This window comes from Spinacia oleracea, chromosome 6 (assembly GCF_020520425.1).
Source record: "Spinacia oleracea cultivar Varoflay chromosome 6, BTI_SOV_V1, whole genome shotgun sequence".
Classification (NCBI taxonomy): domain Eukaryota; kingdom Viridiplantae; phylum Streptophyta; class Magnoliopsida; order Caryophyllales; family Amaranthaceae; genus Spinacia; species Spinacia oleracea.
The window spans coordinates 124,949,189-124,968,870 of NC_079492.1; the positions used below are offsets into that span (position 1 = coordinate 124,949,189).

General features: G+C 36.0%; 1 protein-coding gene across 2 annotated transcripts; it reads left to right on the forward strand.

Moving 5' to 3' along the window:
• Positions 1-1,346: 1,346 nt before the first annotated feature.
• Positions 1,347-16,555, forward strand: LOC110796008 (DExH-box ATP-dependent RNA helicase DExH8). 2 transcript variants are annotated; one of them, XM_022001041.2, is made up of 14 exons: positions 1,347-1,725; positions 3,603-3,780; positions 4,246-4,419; positions 4,914-5,061; positions 8,124-8,447; positions 11,076-11,222; positions 11,308-11,488; positions 12,493-12,773; positions 13,025-13,147; positions 13,250-13,394; positions 13,479-13,729; positions 13,814-14,008; positions 14,875-15,402; positions 15,996-16,555. In XM_022001041.2, exons 1-14 carry the CDS (start codon positions 1,572-1,574, stop codon positions 16,206-16,208), a joined length of 3,042 nt encoding a protein of 1,013 aa, XP_021856733.1. In that variant the 5' UTR covers positions 1,347-1,571; the 3' UTR covers positions 16,209-16,555. The 2 variants fall into 2 exon arrangements, with proteins under 2 accessions (XP_021856733.1, XP_021856732.1); XM_022001040.2 differs by having other exon boundaries at positions 1,454-1,725; positions 13,479-14,008.
• The last annotated feature ends 3,127 nt before the right edge of the window (positions 16,556-19,682 follow it).

Genomic DNA, 19,682 nt, shown 5'->3' on the forward strand with positions numbered 1-19,682 from the left:
GAAAATTTTGGCAAAATAATTAACACTATGACTAACCGCAATAACAGATTTTGTATTCGATTTTCCCATCCAAAAATAATTAAAATCATCTAATTCATCTTTGCACATTCCCCCACTCATCATTACCTCAAGGAAGCCAAATGACCAAGGGGTCACATATGTGACCTCTGTCAAGTTATTGTTCAACTTGACAACAAGCTTAAGTTAACATTGTGGGTATTTTGAGAGGTTAAGCACCACTTGACAGCAAGCACAAGTCAACAATGTATGTGCTCTAAAGGGGGTAAGTGGGTAACTGAAAGAGAAAGAGAGACGAGATTGTGAGGGCGTGAGGGGAAGGAGGAAGACAGAGAAAGATAAAGAGAAAATGACTATTCTTTTATTTTATTTAATTAAAATTAAAATAAGTTGTTATATTCCAGAGATAAATACGTTTTATGTTTAACTTGTAGTATCGGTTGCCAACGAGTTAAGGACCATTTTTTGAAGACCATTTTGAAAAAAGTACGAGTACTCACTAAATGTGAGACTATTCACGAATAATCGAAAATAAGTCCCTATTCTTTTAAGTTGAATTTACTTAATTGAACTGAATGCTACTGAACTTTATTGAATGTTATTATTGAACTGGACCGAAATAAACAATAGTAACAAATAATAAATATATATAATAAAATAATAAAAAAATAACTAATAATAAGTATTTCGTAATAAATACGAGTAATAATTAATAATCATAAAACTGAATTTAATTTACGGAACTGAATAATAACAGGAAAAACTGGAAAAAATGTCATAAAACTATTTTAAGGCGACTGCTCAAATGTTGAGTTACACCTTGAAATAAGTAATAAATTATAACAATTATAATAGTAAATAAATAAATAAATAATAATAATTAAATAATAATAATAATAATAATTAAATAAAAAATAATTATTAAATAATAACAAGAACGATAACAATGTAAATTGATTTAAATTAAATTAAATTAAATAGAATTGAATTTACTAGACTAAACTAAATGCTGTACTAAATTGAAGTGAACTGCTTTATTTTGAATTTCAAACAAAAAGAACAGAGACTTGCTATTTTTTTTTTTTTAAATGTGAAAACAAAAATTCTACTACACCGAAGCAAAATGTTAGTCAACAAGTCAACAACCGGTCAACCTCCGCGACTCTTCACAATCCCCACACTCCCGTATTTCCCTTTCCCATGACTCCTCAGTCTACGCACCTTCAACAAGTGGGACCCCAAGTGACGGGTGTAAAACAATAATCTCCTACAACAGCAGCACACCAGACTCCCTTACACCTCCCCTCACTGATCACTCCACGTACACAAAACTACCCCCTTTAATAAAGTCACACCTCTAATCAGAGTCTTCTCCTTTACCCCTGTGCACTCGCACCACAGCTAATCATAATCACCCTTATTCTAGGCGCGAGACAGAAGCAAAGCAAAAAAGGGCGAAGCAGAGTGTTTCATAAATTAACAAAGACTTTGAAAAAGAAGAGTGTTTCCCGACGTTTTCTTACATTTTCTCTCTCCTCTTTCGCCGGAGTTCAATGGAGCCGCCGACATCGCCGTCCTCTTCGTCGTATCCTTTGCCATTTTCGGCGTCGAAGTTCGCTTCTCTTCCAATTATGGCTATGAAAGAGAAAATTGTTGAGAAGATTATGGAGAATAGAGTCACTCTTATCGTCGGCGAAACTGGTTGCGGTATAAATTCTTCACCTTCTTTTCACTGTCTTCTTAATTCGACATTGTTTATAGCGTATTTGATAATTGCTGCTGTGTTTAACAAAGTCAAGCAGTTTTTGTTTTTTGTTTTTTCTGTTTGATCGAAAAGCAACAACTTTTGGCTTTTCAATTTGGTAGAGACGTCATTTTTGGTAATGGTCGAGGCGTAGTTCTGCTGATAAATTATTAGGAGGTTCGGAATTAGTTGTCGTGTTGATGATGTAATTTGAACTAATAATGTGAATTAATACCATATGGGCGGATTCCGGACTGGAGCATTTAATAATCGTGTTGACGGTGTAATTTGAACCAGTAATTTTGAACTAGTAATGTAACTTGGAATTCCGGAATTCAGGAATAGTGAGTAGTGAGTGGTGACTGGTGAGTAATAATTTTGATATCAGATTGGCCTTTTATAGTTTCTGTACAATTTCGGGTACTGGAATGTCTACTACCTAGTGTATTGCTTTGTTTTTATCTTACCATTTTAGGTTTGTTCAAGTTGTTCTCTTCCAAAAATTTGTGTTATGTGGTTAGATAATGTATGGATTATTTAAGGACAGGGAAGATTTTGCTGAGATGAATCAGTGTTGTGTTGAAATAAGATTAAATTTTTATGGAGAGGGGTGTATAATATGAAGAAATAATAGGTTTTTTTAGGGCGGTCTTAAACATTTAGGGGGGTTTTATGTTATGAAGAAATAATAGGTTCATCTGAAGGCCGTCTTAAACATTTTTGGGGGGCGTGCCTAATTATTGAAAATGGATCCCTAATTTAAAAAACTTACACCATTTTTAATTTTCAAAATTATGCATACTACGTCTTTTTAGTTTTAAAAACTGAACTAGTGAACTCCCTTTTGATCCAAAATGATAAGCTGCTTTAGAAATATTTGCACATATCAAGAACTATGTTGAAATCAGCATTTAACATTTACAAAGTACGTTGTGAACATATAAACTAAACTACAGATGTATGTAGCATAGTGTTACAGTATGTTGGTATTCTAAACTGACATTTAATATTGCGTTGGAATTGTAAATGACTTATTGGATCAGTAGCTCAATGACTTATGTTCTGGATTGGGGGGGGGGGGAGGGGGGATATGCATCAAGATGTGGAATACTTCTAAAGAAGTGAAATTGTCAAATCTCACTGAAAAACAATCCCAAAATGAATTGATTAAAAGAAAAGGAAAACGTCAAAGATGAGATATGAAAATGAGTTGAGCGAAAGAAGTAGAACTGTAGAAGTGCCACAGTTTTTATCAAAGGGGCAATAATGAAAAGGATTAAAGCAAAAATGAAACATTGAAAGTGCAGGCTTTCGATCTGCATACTTTAGTATTCATAGTATTACACCTTACACGGACCAACATTGCTGTAATAAGTGTAACTGCATGCCAAACATTATTTATCCTTTTTTAAGAGCTCTCCAGGTTTTGGGCCCCTTACAAAAGCGACACCCTGTTCTATTGGTCTGTTCATGTCTCTAAAATCACTGCCACCTAAGGTATAATCACAACCATTTTAAGTATCATTGCAAAGCGTATAACAGTATAACACCACAATTGTCTGTGGTACTAGTTACTACACAGGCGGTGTAGTCCCCCATCCATCTTCCCTCACTACTCTTTTTCAACAAAAATCTGTGGCGCTACACAAAAATATGCTACCGTATTATCTAAGATTCCACGTAACGAGTTATGACTAATTGGGATTGGGTTGTTTTATACCTTTCTGGGTAGGAAGAACACTATTTTCCTATATAAAGCAATGATCTCCTAATTATTTTGAGACTGACATTCCTTTTCATCTTGTTTGCTGACAACGTGCAAAATTTCTGGGTGTTGAAGGGAAAAGCTCACAAGTTCCACTGTTTCTTCGCGAAGCAAATATGACCCCAGTTGTCTGTACACAACCTCGGAGGTTTGCTGTTGTTGCTGTTGCTAAAATGGTTGCAAATATTGTTCAATGTGAAGTCGGAAGCGAGGTTGGTTATCACATTGGTCACTCTAAGGTCGTATCATCCAGGTATTGGTGCTCATCAATGGGCACATGCCTAATTATTTCTGAAATCTATTCCTAACTACTTTTTATTTGAAAAAGGACACACTGCCTTAGTTTTTCTACTATGTTAATTTTTTATAGCTTACACATAATATAGTTTCATGAATGTCATGGTAATGTTTTTTTTTTTTTCATAAAAGGACCTGTTCTCCCTTGTATTCTAATAGTTGGCACGAACTTTAATTTTTAATATGTCTCTTTGTTATGCGTTTTGTCTAGTTAGGGTTGCTTTTCCTGGTATGTATGTGCAATTGTGCATACAACTCTGCATCTCTGTGTAGATTATCGAATATCGGCTGTTTTATTGCATCCAGGGGGAAACCATGAGGCAGTTGTCTATTTGTTCTGCTTCTGTGAGCTATGTTTTTACCAGTGAAGTGGCTCTTATGCTAACATCTTTTTTTTTTTTTTTTTTTTTAATCAATGCAGTTCAAAAATCATCTTTAAAACTGCTGGTGTACTGCTGGAGGAATTGCGAGAGAAGGGAATAAATGCTCTCAAGTACAAGGCTATCATTCTAGATGAAGTGCACGAGAGATCAGTAGAATCCGATCTTGTTCTTGTCTGTGTGAAGCAGTTTCTTCTCAGAAACAAAGACATAAGGTTTCCTTGTTCGTTTGTCTGTTTGCTTTAATTATTTTTCCTTCTTTTTATCCCCTCTTTTTCATCTTTACCATTGGAACCCTGCAAGTGTTTGTGGCTCCCCTGTCTTAGTCATCTGCTTGCACTGCCTTGATACTCCGTATATATTTAGAAGTTCTGAAGAGTTTAATGCTTTCCTGTGTTGCAATTACAGAGTATAACAAGTATTACATTTGTTCTTAGAACTTGTGTAGAAGTTTGAAATAGAATCTGAGGGAAACTAGCAAACCTGAAGTTAGAGGGCTGTTGATTTTCTTCATTTTCAGATTTTATTCTCTAATTGGTTTATGTTGACCGTTGCTGGTTTTTATCTTAAATTTGACATTGTTATTGGACGATGTGTAAGTTGAAAGAACACCACTATTTTGATTGTCGTGTATGATTTTTAGCACATTGCTGAGACATATGACGATGCATTTGCTTTTAGTCGTCTGATGGAAAATTAAAATTTTCAGGCTGGTGTTGATGTCTGCAACCGCTGATATATCGAGATACCGGGATTACTTTAAGGATCTTGGTAGGGATGAAAGAGTGGAAGTCCTTGCTATCCCTAGTCCCGATCAGCATACCAATTTTCAGCGGAGGGTCCTGTATCTCGAACAGGTAAACTTTTAAATCCTTGTTCTTGGATGTTATCTTGTCTATTCATTGAAGCCTACATGTCAATGTAGTTTCTTTTAACTTGTTCTCACTACATTGATTTATGAAAACTTCTATAGTGGGCTTAAGGGCACATATGACTGAACCACCGAAGGACCGAACTGTTTGAGGCTACCTTCAATGTTTACATGTCCCTTGAACCTGATTTTTCTGTCATACTCCTGGCTAGGAGAGGCCGAGAGGAGGCTTCTAGAATCTAGAAAGTACATTACAGTAACGATGAGTAGTGTGTGCATTTTTGTAAAACCCCCTTTACATGTTAATATGTTATCATGTCCACCCCATGTGATTTATATGACAAGTGAATACTATCTCTACTCCATCTTGAGACTTATGCAAGATATTTCCCGTCATCCTATGGATGCTTGCTTTCTTCAAATGTTCTGTTACCCTGTTTGGACTTTGGAACCTCACCAATGTGGCAGTAGGTCATAAATTAGGTGATATGTTTTTTAGATGTCATGACTTTTAAAAGCAGAGAATTTGTTTAAATATTGTCACAATTGTCACCATCATTGGGATTAAGGCTTTGTATTGTTGTTGCTGTATGTCTATGACTGATGAATGGATTTTCTGTTCAAGTGTTTTGGAACCAAAGATCATATGTATAGAGCCAAAAGCACTAGTTGGAGAAAATATGTTTCGTTTTCCAATGTTTTAAAGTGTAAATCAGTTTATAACCTTGTTGGTTGACATATGAAGTGGATTTATTTAAGGCCATATCATTTTGAAAAAGTGAAAAAGATTTAGCCTTTAATATTGCCATTTGTTATCTCCTTTCGATTCTAGTCGGGTGTATTATATTCACTTGATTTTCACTTATTTTTCCTGAACTTATCTTTCTGAAATTATTAGAACTTATCAAAATTACTTAAGTTATAAATCGTACTTGGATAGCCCTTATTTTCCCGAACTTATCTTATCTGAAAATGTTTTTCCTTAAATAAGTGGATATAAGGTAAACAGAACAGAGCCTTAGTGCAACATGAGGGAGAAGGGAAAATCGCTTCTAATAAGGCACCTCTTTTGTGCCAGAAAATGATGAGTTTTCTAATCACATTATGGTGAAATGGTTAGTAGGTGTATGCATGGGGTGAAACCAGGATCAAAGGTTAGGAGGGGAAAAATTAAGCCAAATTAGCTAAGGTAATCCTCTGTATTAATGAGAGAGAGAGAGAGAGAGGGGGGGAGAGAGATCTTTAATTATCTTGCATGAACAGTCAAGCTGATAACCCCCAGTCCCCCAGCAGACAAAGGCAAGCCTGTCAATTAGGAATATGAACCATCTTTACTGCCAGATAGAACTGCTCTTCAGAGAGAAAGAGACAGAGAGTACCATGAACAATGAAAGCATTGGACAGCAACCAAGCTCTTTCCCATTGTTGGCAGCAGTCACAACACTCACAAGTACGTAATTAAATGTAAATGAGGATTTTGACAGCTTCCGTCTTACTTGAAACAATAAAGAAACAATATCTTTTTCTTTTTCTTTCACAGAGCATGGCAGCATGCTTTCAGTGAGAGCATTTACTCTGGAACCTTCGGGCTCCGTTTCGCACAAATATCCATATTTCCTATTTTCCTTACTTCTGCACTTGAGAGTTGAGACTCTTCGTATCAATGATTTTTGATTGCTGACTATATAGGGCATGTACCCTCCTTACTCCTTTCTGGGTAATACTGATGATATCATGATAACATGATTCTTCCAAGAGAGTACGCGACTAACGCAAGGATAACAAAGACCTGATCAGCAGTTACTGTAGGGTAATAATTGGCTATGTCCAAAGTAGAAAACACCTCATAACCAATTACGTCCCAACCTGACCCTGTACTGTGGCAATAGGTAGTTTGATTTTGGGCAATATAATGTCAATTGAAGACCTTTGGAAGTTGAAACAACAGAAGCTTCACTTCATTAAAAGAGAGTCTTTGAGTTTCCAGCCCATTATTATCTACATTGGATTTGTAAACTAAATCTTAACCGAATCATTCTTGCCTTCTTCTAAAAGGGTTTTCAACTCTTCTTCCCTAAATTCCTGCTGTAAAGAGCATTTACATTATAAGGATCGGGATTGGATACCTGCGAGCATAGCCTCTTTTCTCTCACATGCCATTTATTTTGCTTGCACATATCAAAAGAGGTATAGCTGAAAAAAATATGAGTTTTCTCTTCACTGTGAGGCAAAGCAAAGCACACAAACTTTATGCCTATGAAATTACCAATCTTTCTTTATTAACTTTAGCAGGTTTCTGAAAATGTAAGAATTTAATGGAGCAACTCCTACGATGAAACTCAGTACATTGTCATCATCATTTTCATTAAAGTGAAAGACTGGTAGAGCAGATTGAATAGGATAGTCCATCTCCAAATAACCAGATTTGTAGCTCATAACCACGGTTGAAATGAAGCTTCAATGCAACCACACAAAACACAAACTCATCAATCACGACGGAGAATCAGGGAATTTATTGAGACTAGACAAAGAAGAGTTTAACCTATGAGAAGTGCTATCAGGCTCTAGGATCCGAAGAAATATGGGATCCTTGGTGACTGGGAGCAGTTGCCTGGCTCCTTGAATTCTGACATACTTACCATAAACACTCACGGGGCTCCATTTTCCGGAAGTAATTATGTTATAGGAAACTGTTATCTTACCTAGATGTTCTCTTCCCTATATAACTTATGTAAGGGGGAATTACACTGAAATGTGGTATTTCCTAATTTTGGTGGTTTGTGTTAGCTGTAATTTTCTTGGTTATAAAGCTTGCTCTCAAAAAATTTCATTGATTTTCTTGTTGTTGCCTGCAGTGATCTGTCGTAAACTAAACTCTACTGTTCTTTCTTTAATTGTTTATTACTGATTCAGTGATTCACAGTTTTTCTTGTATTTCCTGAGCCAACTGATGAAAAGAATAATTTTTTTGTAGTGATTTATTGTCAGATTTTCTTCTTTTACAATATGAAATACTATTAATTTATTTTACTCCCTGTTTGCTGGCAGGTTGCTGAACTTCTTGAGGCGATACCTGAATCTTCAGATTCATTGTGTGTGAAATACTGTTGCGGGACAGCCCCATCCATGGCTAAGGCTGATATCAAACGTGATGTACACAATCTTATCCATGAACTTGTCTCGTATATACATAAAAATGAGCCAGACATTGAAAAGAGTATTTTGATTTTCCTTCCAACATACTATTCCTTGGAGCAACAATGGTTCCTCTTAAAGCCCTTCAGTTCAGATTTCAAGGTCCATATTTTACACAGCAGTGTAGATACAAACCAAGCTCTAATGGCTATGAAGATATCAAAGTCTCGTCGTAAGGTGCATTTTGGTTTTCTCTGTTTTTGTTTTAGTGTGGACCGTGTGGTTGGTCAGTCTGTTTTATTTTCATGGGTGTTGCAGATACAATTAGTACTGGTATTAAAGTATACTTCTATGAGTCCTATGAATTACTGATTTGGTCTTATGTATCCCAGAATGATGATTTGGATGGAATGTGCTATGAATAAATAAAGAACAAAAACTAAAGGGTCTCTACAGGGGCGCATCCAAGAATTTAAAAACGGGGGGTCCAATTTTTTTTGATTTTATATAACAAAAATGTAATAGAACGTAATACCGTTGCATACTCTCACATAGGCAACTTAAATTAACAAACTGTTAGCATGAATAAAATAATATTACGATCTGTCTTTTTTTAGAGGAAAAATAATTTTCTATTCAATTCAAGCTATGTTCTCTTTACCTTATGCTTATTGCTTATTACTTAATACTGATTTTTGTTAAAATCAGACCAGAACAGAGCAGAAAAACTCAGACCAACCCGATCAGAAAAAGAAAAAAAACACACACAAAAACATTCAGTAGAAAAGACCAGGAAACCCAGACCAGACCATAAACTAAAAAAACCAGATCAGAACAGCTAGACCATAAACTAGAAAAACTATCAGACAATACTAGACCATCCAGACCAGACCGGGCGAAGAGACCAAAGCCTCATTTAAGAGCAAAAGACTACCGCTTCAAGTCGGTTGCAGCACCAGTGAAAATCAAAACAATGGTTAAGGTTTGGCTGCAAGTCTGAAATTTGAAGAATAGATTCTTTATTGTTTTTTGGTTCACTTACTGTACTAGTTACATCTCTCAAAAGCTATAATTATATAAAACTATACTCATATAAAACAGCAACATAGCACATCTCTTTGTTACATGTCTTTGTTACATGTCTTTGTTAGACAATGCAGTTACATGTATAAAAAACTATGCTCATATGAAAAAGCAATGACATCTTGTTAGACGTGATAGTGCACATCACCCAATGGGCTGTATTCTTTTATTAAAAGGGAGAGCGAACTATGTGCTTTTTTTTCATTCTTCAGTGAAATAGCCCAAGAACTTAGTCAATAGATTTATAAATGGGGGTCCAATTGCAACCTCTGAGGGATGTATAGTTCCGCCACTGGGTCTCCAGGGAAGAAGGATATTTCTTTGCAGTGTTTTCTCCCTACTTGGAACTCTCTCCGGCCTAAAATGTTTGTCTTTTTTTTTTTCTTTTTCTCCTTACTAAAAATGAATGAAATTAAATTTATCAAGTTTTAAAGTTTCCTTGATTATTGCTCCCTCCGTCTTTAAACATTACGCCACATCATATTTTGACTGTCCCAAAATAACTCCATTTTGTAAATTTAGTTTGTATGATTACAACTTGTCCATCTTTCACCCATCTACTGAAGATGGGTAGCTTTATCAAATCAGTTGATTCAAAATTTGACGGGTGGCGTCTTAGAAGGAAAGACTATTTTGTGGCATGATAAAGATGTAAAACCTTACATAAAGAAGGATAATATTTGTTCTTCCACCCCATTCCTTAAAATTACCTTTAATCAAATGTGCCCTATTTTTAAGGGATAAAGGGAATATATGAATAACATTTTGGGTATCGTTAGTCATGAAGATTAAAAAAAAAAGATTTATTATGATCATGAGCTCTAAAGAAAATATTGTCAGTCATAGTGATACTATGTTGGTAGTCATTATGAGTTCACACTAGAGAAAAAGTATGCTAGCCATGCAGGTTTTAATCATTATGAGTTCAAACACTGATGAAAAAGTTTGTTAGTCATGCAATTTATAGCCGGCTTTTGCAATAATAACTGATAAGGGTAACTTTTAAATTTGTAAGCATCAGGAATGGAGTCATTAAATAATACTAGGAATGGAGTCAATGGAAATATCTGATTGTTTCCACTTTCATGGATTACAATCAAGCTATCATGATATAAATTCACTACAACAACATTAATATCATTGACATAGACATCATCCCAATGCCTATAACGAGACTGTCACCCTACGTGGGATAGAGGGGTCAAAGTAAGCAGCCTTACCATTTTGATACCATCAAACTTGCTTTCTCTCTGTCATCCCTTTCTGAAGTTTGCGCATTAATTAAATAGGAATTTGTGCAAGTAAACCAAATTTAGGGTAAACATTTCCTTTTCAATCTACTTTGATGAATATCTTAACATGCTTGTTTTGTAACTTATGTAACATTATGGCATGGAGGGAGTGTTTTTAATTTCAGAATTTAATCTTTGTGTTCAACTTCCCATTTTCATCTTGTCTTACAAAGCATTCTTCTCTTTTGCTTCTAATGGTTTGTTTCTTTGAACGTTGTAGTCGGTCCCTTCTTTTCCAAATATCCTGACATGCATATCTCACCTTATAATTTAACACGGGCAATCATGCACATGTTATGGAAAATCATTAAGAATTTGGCATACTGAGGTTAGGCCTACTAGGTGAATCTTTTGCAAATGATCTCCCTTAATTAGTTGATATTTTCTAGGCCTTTGTGTATGTAGAGTTCCCCTGTTTCTGTGTTGTTCTGGATCCTGAGCAGCTATCGAGTTTGTCTGATTCATGCTACTAATCAAATGATTTATGCAGGTTATATTAGCTACCAATATTGCAGAGTCATCAGTGACAATACCTGAAGTTGCATATGTCATTGATTCTTGCCGATCACTACAAGTTTACTGGGACGAAAACCGAAAAATGGATACGTCTGAGCTTGGTTGGGTTTCTAAATCTCAGGTATTGCTAGAGTATCATCATAACTTTAACTCAAGTTTCTGTAGTCAAAATCTGAATTCTAATTGCACAAAGGATTGTCCTGTAGTCTGATCAGCGTAAAGGAAGAACTGGCAGGACTTGTGATGGCCAGATTTATAGGTTGGTTACAGGAACATTTTACAATAAGCTGCCAGATTTTGAGTCTCCTGCAATTCTCAAGCTATCACTAAGACTACAGGTGCTCTCCATTTGCTGTGCTGAATCAAAATTTATTAATGACCCGAAAGGTAAGGTGTCTCCTCACACGCTGTTCTCTTTATTATTTTCATTTGTCTCTTTTGAACAAGGGCCTCTCTTAATGGGAATGTAATCCAAAAGCCCGGAGTTTCTTTGTTTGGATTTATTACCACCAGTGGCTGTCGCCTTTTTTGTGGGACAGTTGTTCTGTTTAAGCTTGTGCCTATTCTCCAGCTGTTTAGTGTGTTAAGTTATTTCTTTAGTAAACAGCAAATAGTTTCTATTTGATCATGCTCAACGCTTTGTTTGGTATTCTACTAGTAACAGATATGGCAAAGAAAGGAAGAGAAGCGAAAGCAAATGAACTTTACTACCCCGTGTTTTTTTTCATTGGAAGGAAAAAGAAGAAAAAAATATTTTTGCAGTTTCTTATTTTCTCTTTCCTCCCAAATTCCTCCAAGTTTGGAAGGGGGGAGCTACACAGCGAACATAAACATAGAGTAAGAAAGCGATATTCAATTGTTATTAAGCTAATAGGAGAAGGTCAAAAGGCCGAGTTCCATAAAAGTACGAGAAGTGAAAATTTTATGAAGGGCGTTTTCAATCACTTCCCTTCCTTCCTTTCCTACCTATCCCCATATCATTTTTGAGGCCAAACGTTGAATTGATACTAGTCATTTGTCATCATTTCCTTTTATTTTCTAGCCAAATCTCCCCTGCATAAAGGGTCTGAATTTTCTCTGCTTGTTGGTGTTGTATTTTTCTTCCAGGAGTATGCTAGTTTCCATGCCTCTTTTTCCCCTAGTGTCATGTGAAAAACACATGTTGGTGCAGTCTGATATTCTATAAATCACTCTGGGTTTGGTACTCACACTTTGCCTAGGATTAGATTACTCATTACTGAATTCACTACGGAGTAGTTATGTTGTCAGTGACTCAGTCATAGTATCATATCACAAGTACATGGTTTTCTTCTGTTTTGCCTAAGGCTCTTATATGGTTCTGTTCTTAATTTTGATAGTAGAGCTTCTAATATGTTGATTTTTGATTTCAGCTTTGTCCCAAAAGGCTTTGGACCCACCAGATCTTGAGATTATAGAGGATGCACTGAACTTACTTGTGCATTTAAAAGCATTACACAAAACACATCCTAGGGGTCGATATGAACCCACTTTTTATGGGCGATTGCTTGCCAGTTTCTCCTTATCCTTTGACGCTTCTGTGCTGATTCTTAGATTTGGTGGTGCTGGAATGTTACGCGAGGGAATTTTGCTTGGCATATTGATGGATATGCAGCCTCAACCAATTATTCGTCCCTTTGGTCAAGAAAACTTGGTACTTTCTTATAATGCGTGTATATTAATATACATTTATATAATTTTTAATTAATTTTGGAATTGTGGTATGGTTGTTTACGCTAATATTTGACATGGTTTCTGTATGCATCTGTCTTTATAAGTATTGACTATCATCTACATTTATATAATTTTTAATTAATTTTGGAATCGTGGTATGGTTTTTTTAGTTAATATTTGACATGGTGTCTGTATGCATCTGTCTTTCTAAGTATTGACTATCATCTACAGTTTATGGAATATACAGATTCCTACTTTTCAGTAAGTGGAGAGAATCCTTCTGTGTCTGGAAGGAAGGAGGTGGTTTGCTTGGCGAATCTATGCGCTTATCAATTTTGGCAACGAGTATTTAAGGTAAAGAGTGATGTTCCTTCAGGCTTCAGCAATTCTCTAGAATCAAAGGTATTTGTTTTCTTGATATATATGACATTTTTTTACCTTTATATTTCTATGAAGGATAAGCATCGGTTGCAACATTTGAAGCAACTTTTAAATGCTGATGAGATAAAAGCGCCGCACACATTGCTCAGTAGAATTGAAGAAGAATGGTGCTTCTCCCATAACTTGCTGCAATCATCAATGCATCAAATTTCTGAAATATGTATGTTGTTACGCTTGTTTAGACTTCTCGAAGTTGGAACTCTTCATTATCATTTAGTTTAATATGTTTCACTTTTCGATGCAGATAACGACATTTTATGTTCGTTGCATAGATATAGGCCTACATTTCTTGCCACATCTTGTGGCTTTCCCTCTTACTATGATGATCCTTATGAGTTCAGACACGAGTGCCTTCTAGAATGTCAACCAAACGAAGATTTGACTGCTCTTCCTGAGGATGAAGAAACAAGAAAATGCCTTGCTACTCCATTTGTACCCCCTCACCACTTTCGAAGCCAAATTATAGCAGAGAAGTTTGCAAATGTTATTAAAGAGGTAGCATACTTTGCATGCTCCCCCCTCCCCCACCACCCATTGATTATATGCAATCTCACTTGTCTAGTAAATTTTGTTTCTCAGATCCGAGTTCAGCATGCAGAAGCCTTGGTTGAGGATCCTCATCAGTATGTTGATGAGAGGGGATCATTTTATAATGAGGAATCACCAATGTGTAGGTTTTTTGTCCAAGGGTTTTGTAGGAGGGGAAGTGATTGCATGTACACCCATTCACTGCAAGCCAAAAGACCTGTGTGCAAATTTTTTGCATCGTTACAGGTATTGATCTCTGTTAACAATTTTGCTTGTGTTTTCCTTGTAGAGGGCGATTAATTGTTATACAAAGCAACATTTTGCAGATTTCTCAAATAATATTTACTGCATCATTGGTGCTTCAAATTGATGATCTAAACTTAGTCCGATGATATAACAGGGTTACTTTGTTGTTAATACTGCTTTGTGTTTGGGGAGCAAGGTAACCATCAATATAAATGAAACTGACAATTTTATTCCTCTTCATTCCCTTGTGAATGAACACAAACAGCAACCATAATTGCATAAACTGTAAGCATGTATATTGGTACATCCGTACATGGGTCCCGAAAGGGGTCTCCTCTCTCTATCTCTCTACCTTAAGATACGTACCCCCAAAACTCCCAACAATTTTAATTGTCTCTCCTTGAAGATACACCTAATTATGGTCCCACAAAATTTGGAGAGTCATGGATACATAACATATACAATATTAGGTGAACTAGCTCTCCAAAGAAATTAAGTAGTTCTTGTCCAAGAGTCTTTCTCCAGTGTCTCTCCAGTCTCCGTAGAGAGGCCCAAGAGCCCCATTGTTGGGGAAGAATTAGCTCGTCAAATTCTCTCTCCTCTGAGAGACGCTTGGAGAAGCTCTTCCAAGACACGTGGCACATGCTCTTAATGCCAGTGAACTAATGCATATATAAGTACAAATACGAAGTATAAGTACTGGCCGTTGTTTTTGGGCATAAAGGAACTGGATAGCCACACCTCTCAGACCTTCTGTTATTTGCTGCTGTCTTCAATATCATTGTTCTGCTTTTAATTTATTCCACCGGTATCTAGTTTATCCTCTGGTACTCCCATTGTTAACTGCTGTAAGAACTAATATGTAGGGTTGTCGGAATGGTGACAAATGTGTCTTTTCTCATGAACATGGTGCTCAAGTTGTGTCATCTGAATCAAGTTTATGCATTCCAGAAGATGAGGCTGCTGATGCTGCAGCATTTATTAAATTATTTCCCATACCTTCCGATGGTTGTCTATTGCTGTTGGATGACACAGACTTCCATTTTTCATCAAACTTCACCCAACATTATGAACCAACAAAAATTATAGCCACCACCTCTCTCTCACAGACCACGATATTTGATCCATCACTGTCTAGTGTTCAAATTTTGTGGGATATTAGTCAACCTTTCAAGATTTTTAGCTTTGGAGCAGTTGAAAATCCCATATCTTGGGACAAGGTGAAGCGTGTCTTCTGGTTTCCAAATTTTGGTAGCTGTGAAGAAAGCGCAGAAAGGCAAAGTCATCTTGTTCAGAACTTCTTTGAGCATTTGGCTGTACGCATATTGGCTGATACATTGTTTGACGTGCATGTCATCCTTACCATGAACAATATCAGGTTCTCACACCTACAGGTATACCACTTAATGTACTTTAACCTTCAATTTCTTGTTCCATGTGTTTTAACTGCTGGTTTGATCTAGTCAGCAGGCTGCCATAAGAAATTTAGTGCTTGAGAATACTTTTTTAGTTTTTTACAATGACTTGGACAGTTGGGTTACTGCTTGAATAAGGAATAGTCAGCTATTCATGTCTGAACAGCAGGCTTAACGGTCAATAACCTATAAGAGTAATATTAGGGCATTATCTAGATAGTTGAATGTCCATCTCGTGTGGTATTCTACTATTAGACATTTAACCATGGAACTAGGAAGTCTCTTGTTGACCTCACTCAATATTATCATTAGATAGTTGAACCATGGAAGTTGGTTGATGCATCACTCACCCGGAATCTTAATAATAATGGGGGCATAAGGATTGTTTCAGAACAACATGCAATGATCTCCCATGCACATTCTATATTTTATCCTTGGTTGATTATACTAGGCGCATTTCGAATTATGTATGCAACTATGCATCTTACATCTTCCAGGCAATGTGCTTTAAAGCTGTCTGCGTTTTACCCCATTTATGTTGTATTTTTGACATTTTATTAAATGTGTTTCAGGTGGAGAAATTGGGTAGAGAGTGCTTCTTCTTTCTCAAGGAGTCTTTTCAGTTTGATGAAACAACCTTTGGAGTTTTACCAGATGCTGTCAATTCGAAGAAACCTCTAGTAACATCCATCCCCGTTTCCTATGTTTTCATCCTGCGTCCGCCAACTGACCTGCAGTTTGGAGATTATGCTTCTGCCTTGCATGATCGTCTACACAGCTTTTAGTAAATAATTGGACTGGCTACATCAACCTGATCATAGTAGATTCGAAAGTTTAAAATGGTGCAATATGTGCAGTTTTACTAATAACTAATCCTTTTGTGTCGCTGTATGTATCTTGTGAAGCATTTTATGAACGTTAGTTGGGGAAGAATTGCACCATCACTAACCAAGTAACTAATCAACTTGAAATTGCCTTTTGGAATTAGGTATACACTTAAAAGGACTTGGTCCGCGTTAGTGTTATTGTGATTTGTTAATCAAAAAAGGAAGTTTCTACAGTCTAAAAAAGGATGTATCCATCAATGACCAGGCTATTTGATTACTCCGTAATTCATTGCTCTTTGAACTTCTATGTTACTCACAACGTCATCATTATGTAATTTGATTACAAATATAACTCCCAATTGCATTGATTAAGAACTACTCATTTTTTAATTACAAATATAACTCCCAATTTGTGCAAAGGCAAGTGTAACGAGTAATTTGAGACGAAGGGAGTAATATAGCTTATGACCCTCTTTGACAATTAGAGTTTAGCGTTTAGTTGTTTACTATTTGCATTAGCAGTTAGCGGATTGCCTTTTTATTTAGCAGATTTAACTGCAGATTTGACTACCTGATTGTATATATGTGTGTAGTAACATGTAGAGATTTGCTAAAATTTTCTAACTATTTTATTATGTAAAACAACATTTATGGACTCTTTTTTTTTTTATTTTAGCATTCATTTAATTTTATTAGGTAAGAAAGTAATTATGGACAAAAATGTCTTTTACAATGTTTTTTTTTGTGTGACGGTCTTATGCAATGCTAATCTCAGAAGATTTATCTTTGACTAACAACACACCACCGTCGGATTTCTACAAGAATCTTTGGTCTTTAAAGATTCCCCCAAAATAGAAGCTTTTTATTTGGAAACTTCTCCATAATGGAATTGCAACAAAGTTTAACCTTAATTCAAGGGGTATCCGGATGGAGGTTGAATGTGATTTCTGTGCGAATGGAGAAGAAGATACTCAGCACATTTTTCGATTTTTTACAATAGCGCAACATGTTTGGAGGGATGGACGGCTTGCAATCCATTCAGAAATCAATGAAACCACTATCTTCAAGGATTGGTTTCTTTTCTATGTCCGGCTTTTTCAACGCCAGGACGGGAAAAATAGCTTAAGAAGCATCTATTTTATTAGTACTTTATGGGCTCTTTGGTTGTCGCAGAACAACCGCATTTTTAGGGACGACACCACCACTGTTGATTCAGTTTTTGCCTTTGTTGAAGAAGGCCTTCACCAACACGAGGTGTTCATTAGCAACAACTCCAATTCACTTCAGTTTCTACATCCTCCAGAGAATGATCCAAGTATTCCACCAGATTTTCTCAGAGTTGTGCTTAATTCTGCTGATACTGAGGAATCAACTGCTTTGATCCAGGTAGATGGTTCCTGGCACAAACAAACTTGTAATGCAGATATGGGTTGGGTCTGGGAGAATCACCAAAGGACAGCCGGAACATTAACGGGCGACGCCTCTTCGGGTACTACTCGGACTGCCTTACAAGTTGAATCGATGACTTGCCTTTACAGTATGAAGTGGGCCTGACAGGCAAATTTGGACAAGGTTACAATTCTTACAGATTCTCAGCAGTTGGTGCACATGCTATTAGATGAAAAGAGTCGGCACATTGAGATTCGATGGACGGTAGAAGAAATCAAGATCTTAGGTAAGGATTTCAATTGGTGCAGCATCCACAAGGTGGACCGGGAACGGGTGACTCAGGCTCATTTACTTGCAACTGGAGCTTTACGACATTTACATTGCTTTTCTAATTTTCCGTAACTTTTTTCAGTAAGCACTTGTCAAAAAAATAAAAAATTAAATAAAAACAATCCACTAAGCAAAAAGTTGATGAACGTAGTTTTTATCAAAATGAGAGATTTTAGCTCAATCCTCTTTGCAAAATCTCTTTGCCAAACACACATATTAGAGGTTTTGACTAGTCAAACCTCTAAATTTTTTCTAAACATGTCTTTACCAAATAAGTCCTATAGTTGTCAAATAGATCGTGTCGTCTCAATTAATAAACTGGTCAAAATCCCTCACACAATTAAACGATTAGCAATTTCAAGAAAACTTCAACAAAAACCTCTGTTTTTTAATATTATTATCCCTTAACGTGCTAATATATTCAACGTTTGAAAAGTCAAGAGCGATTTTGAGCGAAATTGCTAAAGATGTAAAACGTCTTTAAATACGTCCCTATTTCAATCTACCGTCCATGTCAACAAAGAAAAGCAGTCTATTTTTTTAGCAGCGCCTACTCAATTGGATAATTGAGTTGACGATGTAATACTTTACCTTTGGTTTAGACATCGAAAGTGGACAAACAAAATTGCCAATGAATTGGCGATGTTGTATAGCAAAATCGCCAATTGAATTGACAATGTTTTATAGAAAAATCGCCAATGGTAACACTCCAATTCAATTGGTGATTTTACTATACAACATCGCCATTTGAATTGACGGTTTTTCTATTCTACATCACTCATTCAATTGGCAATTTAGTGCTGAACCGGGAAACAAATATTAGTCTTTAAATCAATACCGACGTGGACGGTAGATTGAGAATTATTGAAAGAGAGACGTATTTATGGAACTTTAACATGTTTTAACATTTTTGACGGAAATCAATCAAAAATCAATTCATGTTGTGCTAATTTGTAACGGTATGTAGTATTAAAATGTTAATAATACGTTTATATTATTAAGTTGATAAAGTCGTGATAGTTTTGTGTTGAAAATTTCAATACTAACCCAACTAATTTAATACTCTCTCCGTCCCAAAATTATAGTTGTATTCCAAATCGTACGTCCCAAAATTATAGTTTTGTTTCCTTATTTGAACATAAAATACTTCTCATATTACCCTTATTTGGGACCACTAAAAAAAATTATTTTAAAGCAAAAGTCAGAAAAGTATGGAGACAATTCAACGGTCATAATAACTCTACCTTCCAACCAACCCCCATATTAAACCCACCCCTTCCTTTCTTTAAACTCCCATTCTCGCCTCTCGTCTCTCTCCTCTTTATCTATGTTCTTCCGTCCCTTCCTTTCTAGAAACCCTAGCTTGAAACCCTAAACTTCCACTCAGATCTCAATTTTTTTTGTGAAAACTCTTCCTAAATCTGCTTAATAATTAGATCCCCTCTGTTATCACACAAATTAAGCCTAAAATTTCTCATTTGTTTGTGGTATTTGCATGATTTGTTCAAGTAAACCATGTCTTTCCATGGATTCATGATTCTGATGATGATAAACCCTATTTTGGGCCATAATATTGCTCTGAATCCGATCATTGTGATCTTGGTTCCATGTGTGAGGGCGAGCATAGCTATTCTCATGAGTATGTTTGGTTTAAATGGAGAAGAAATGAGTATTCTTCATCTAATCCAACGGAACTAGCCGCCTCCAAAATTG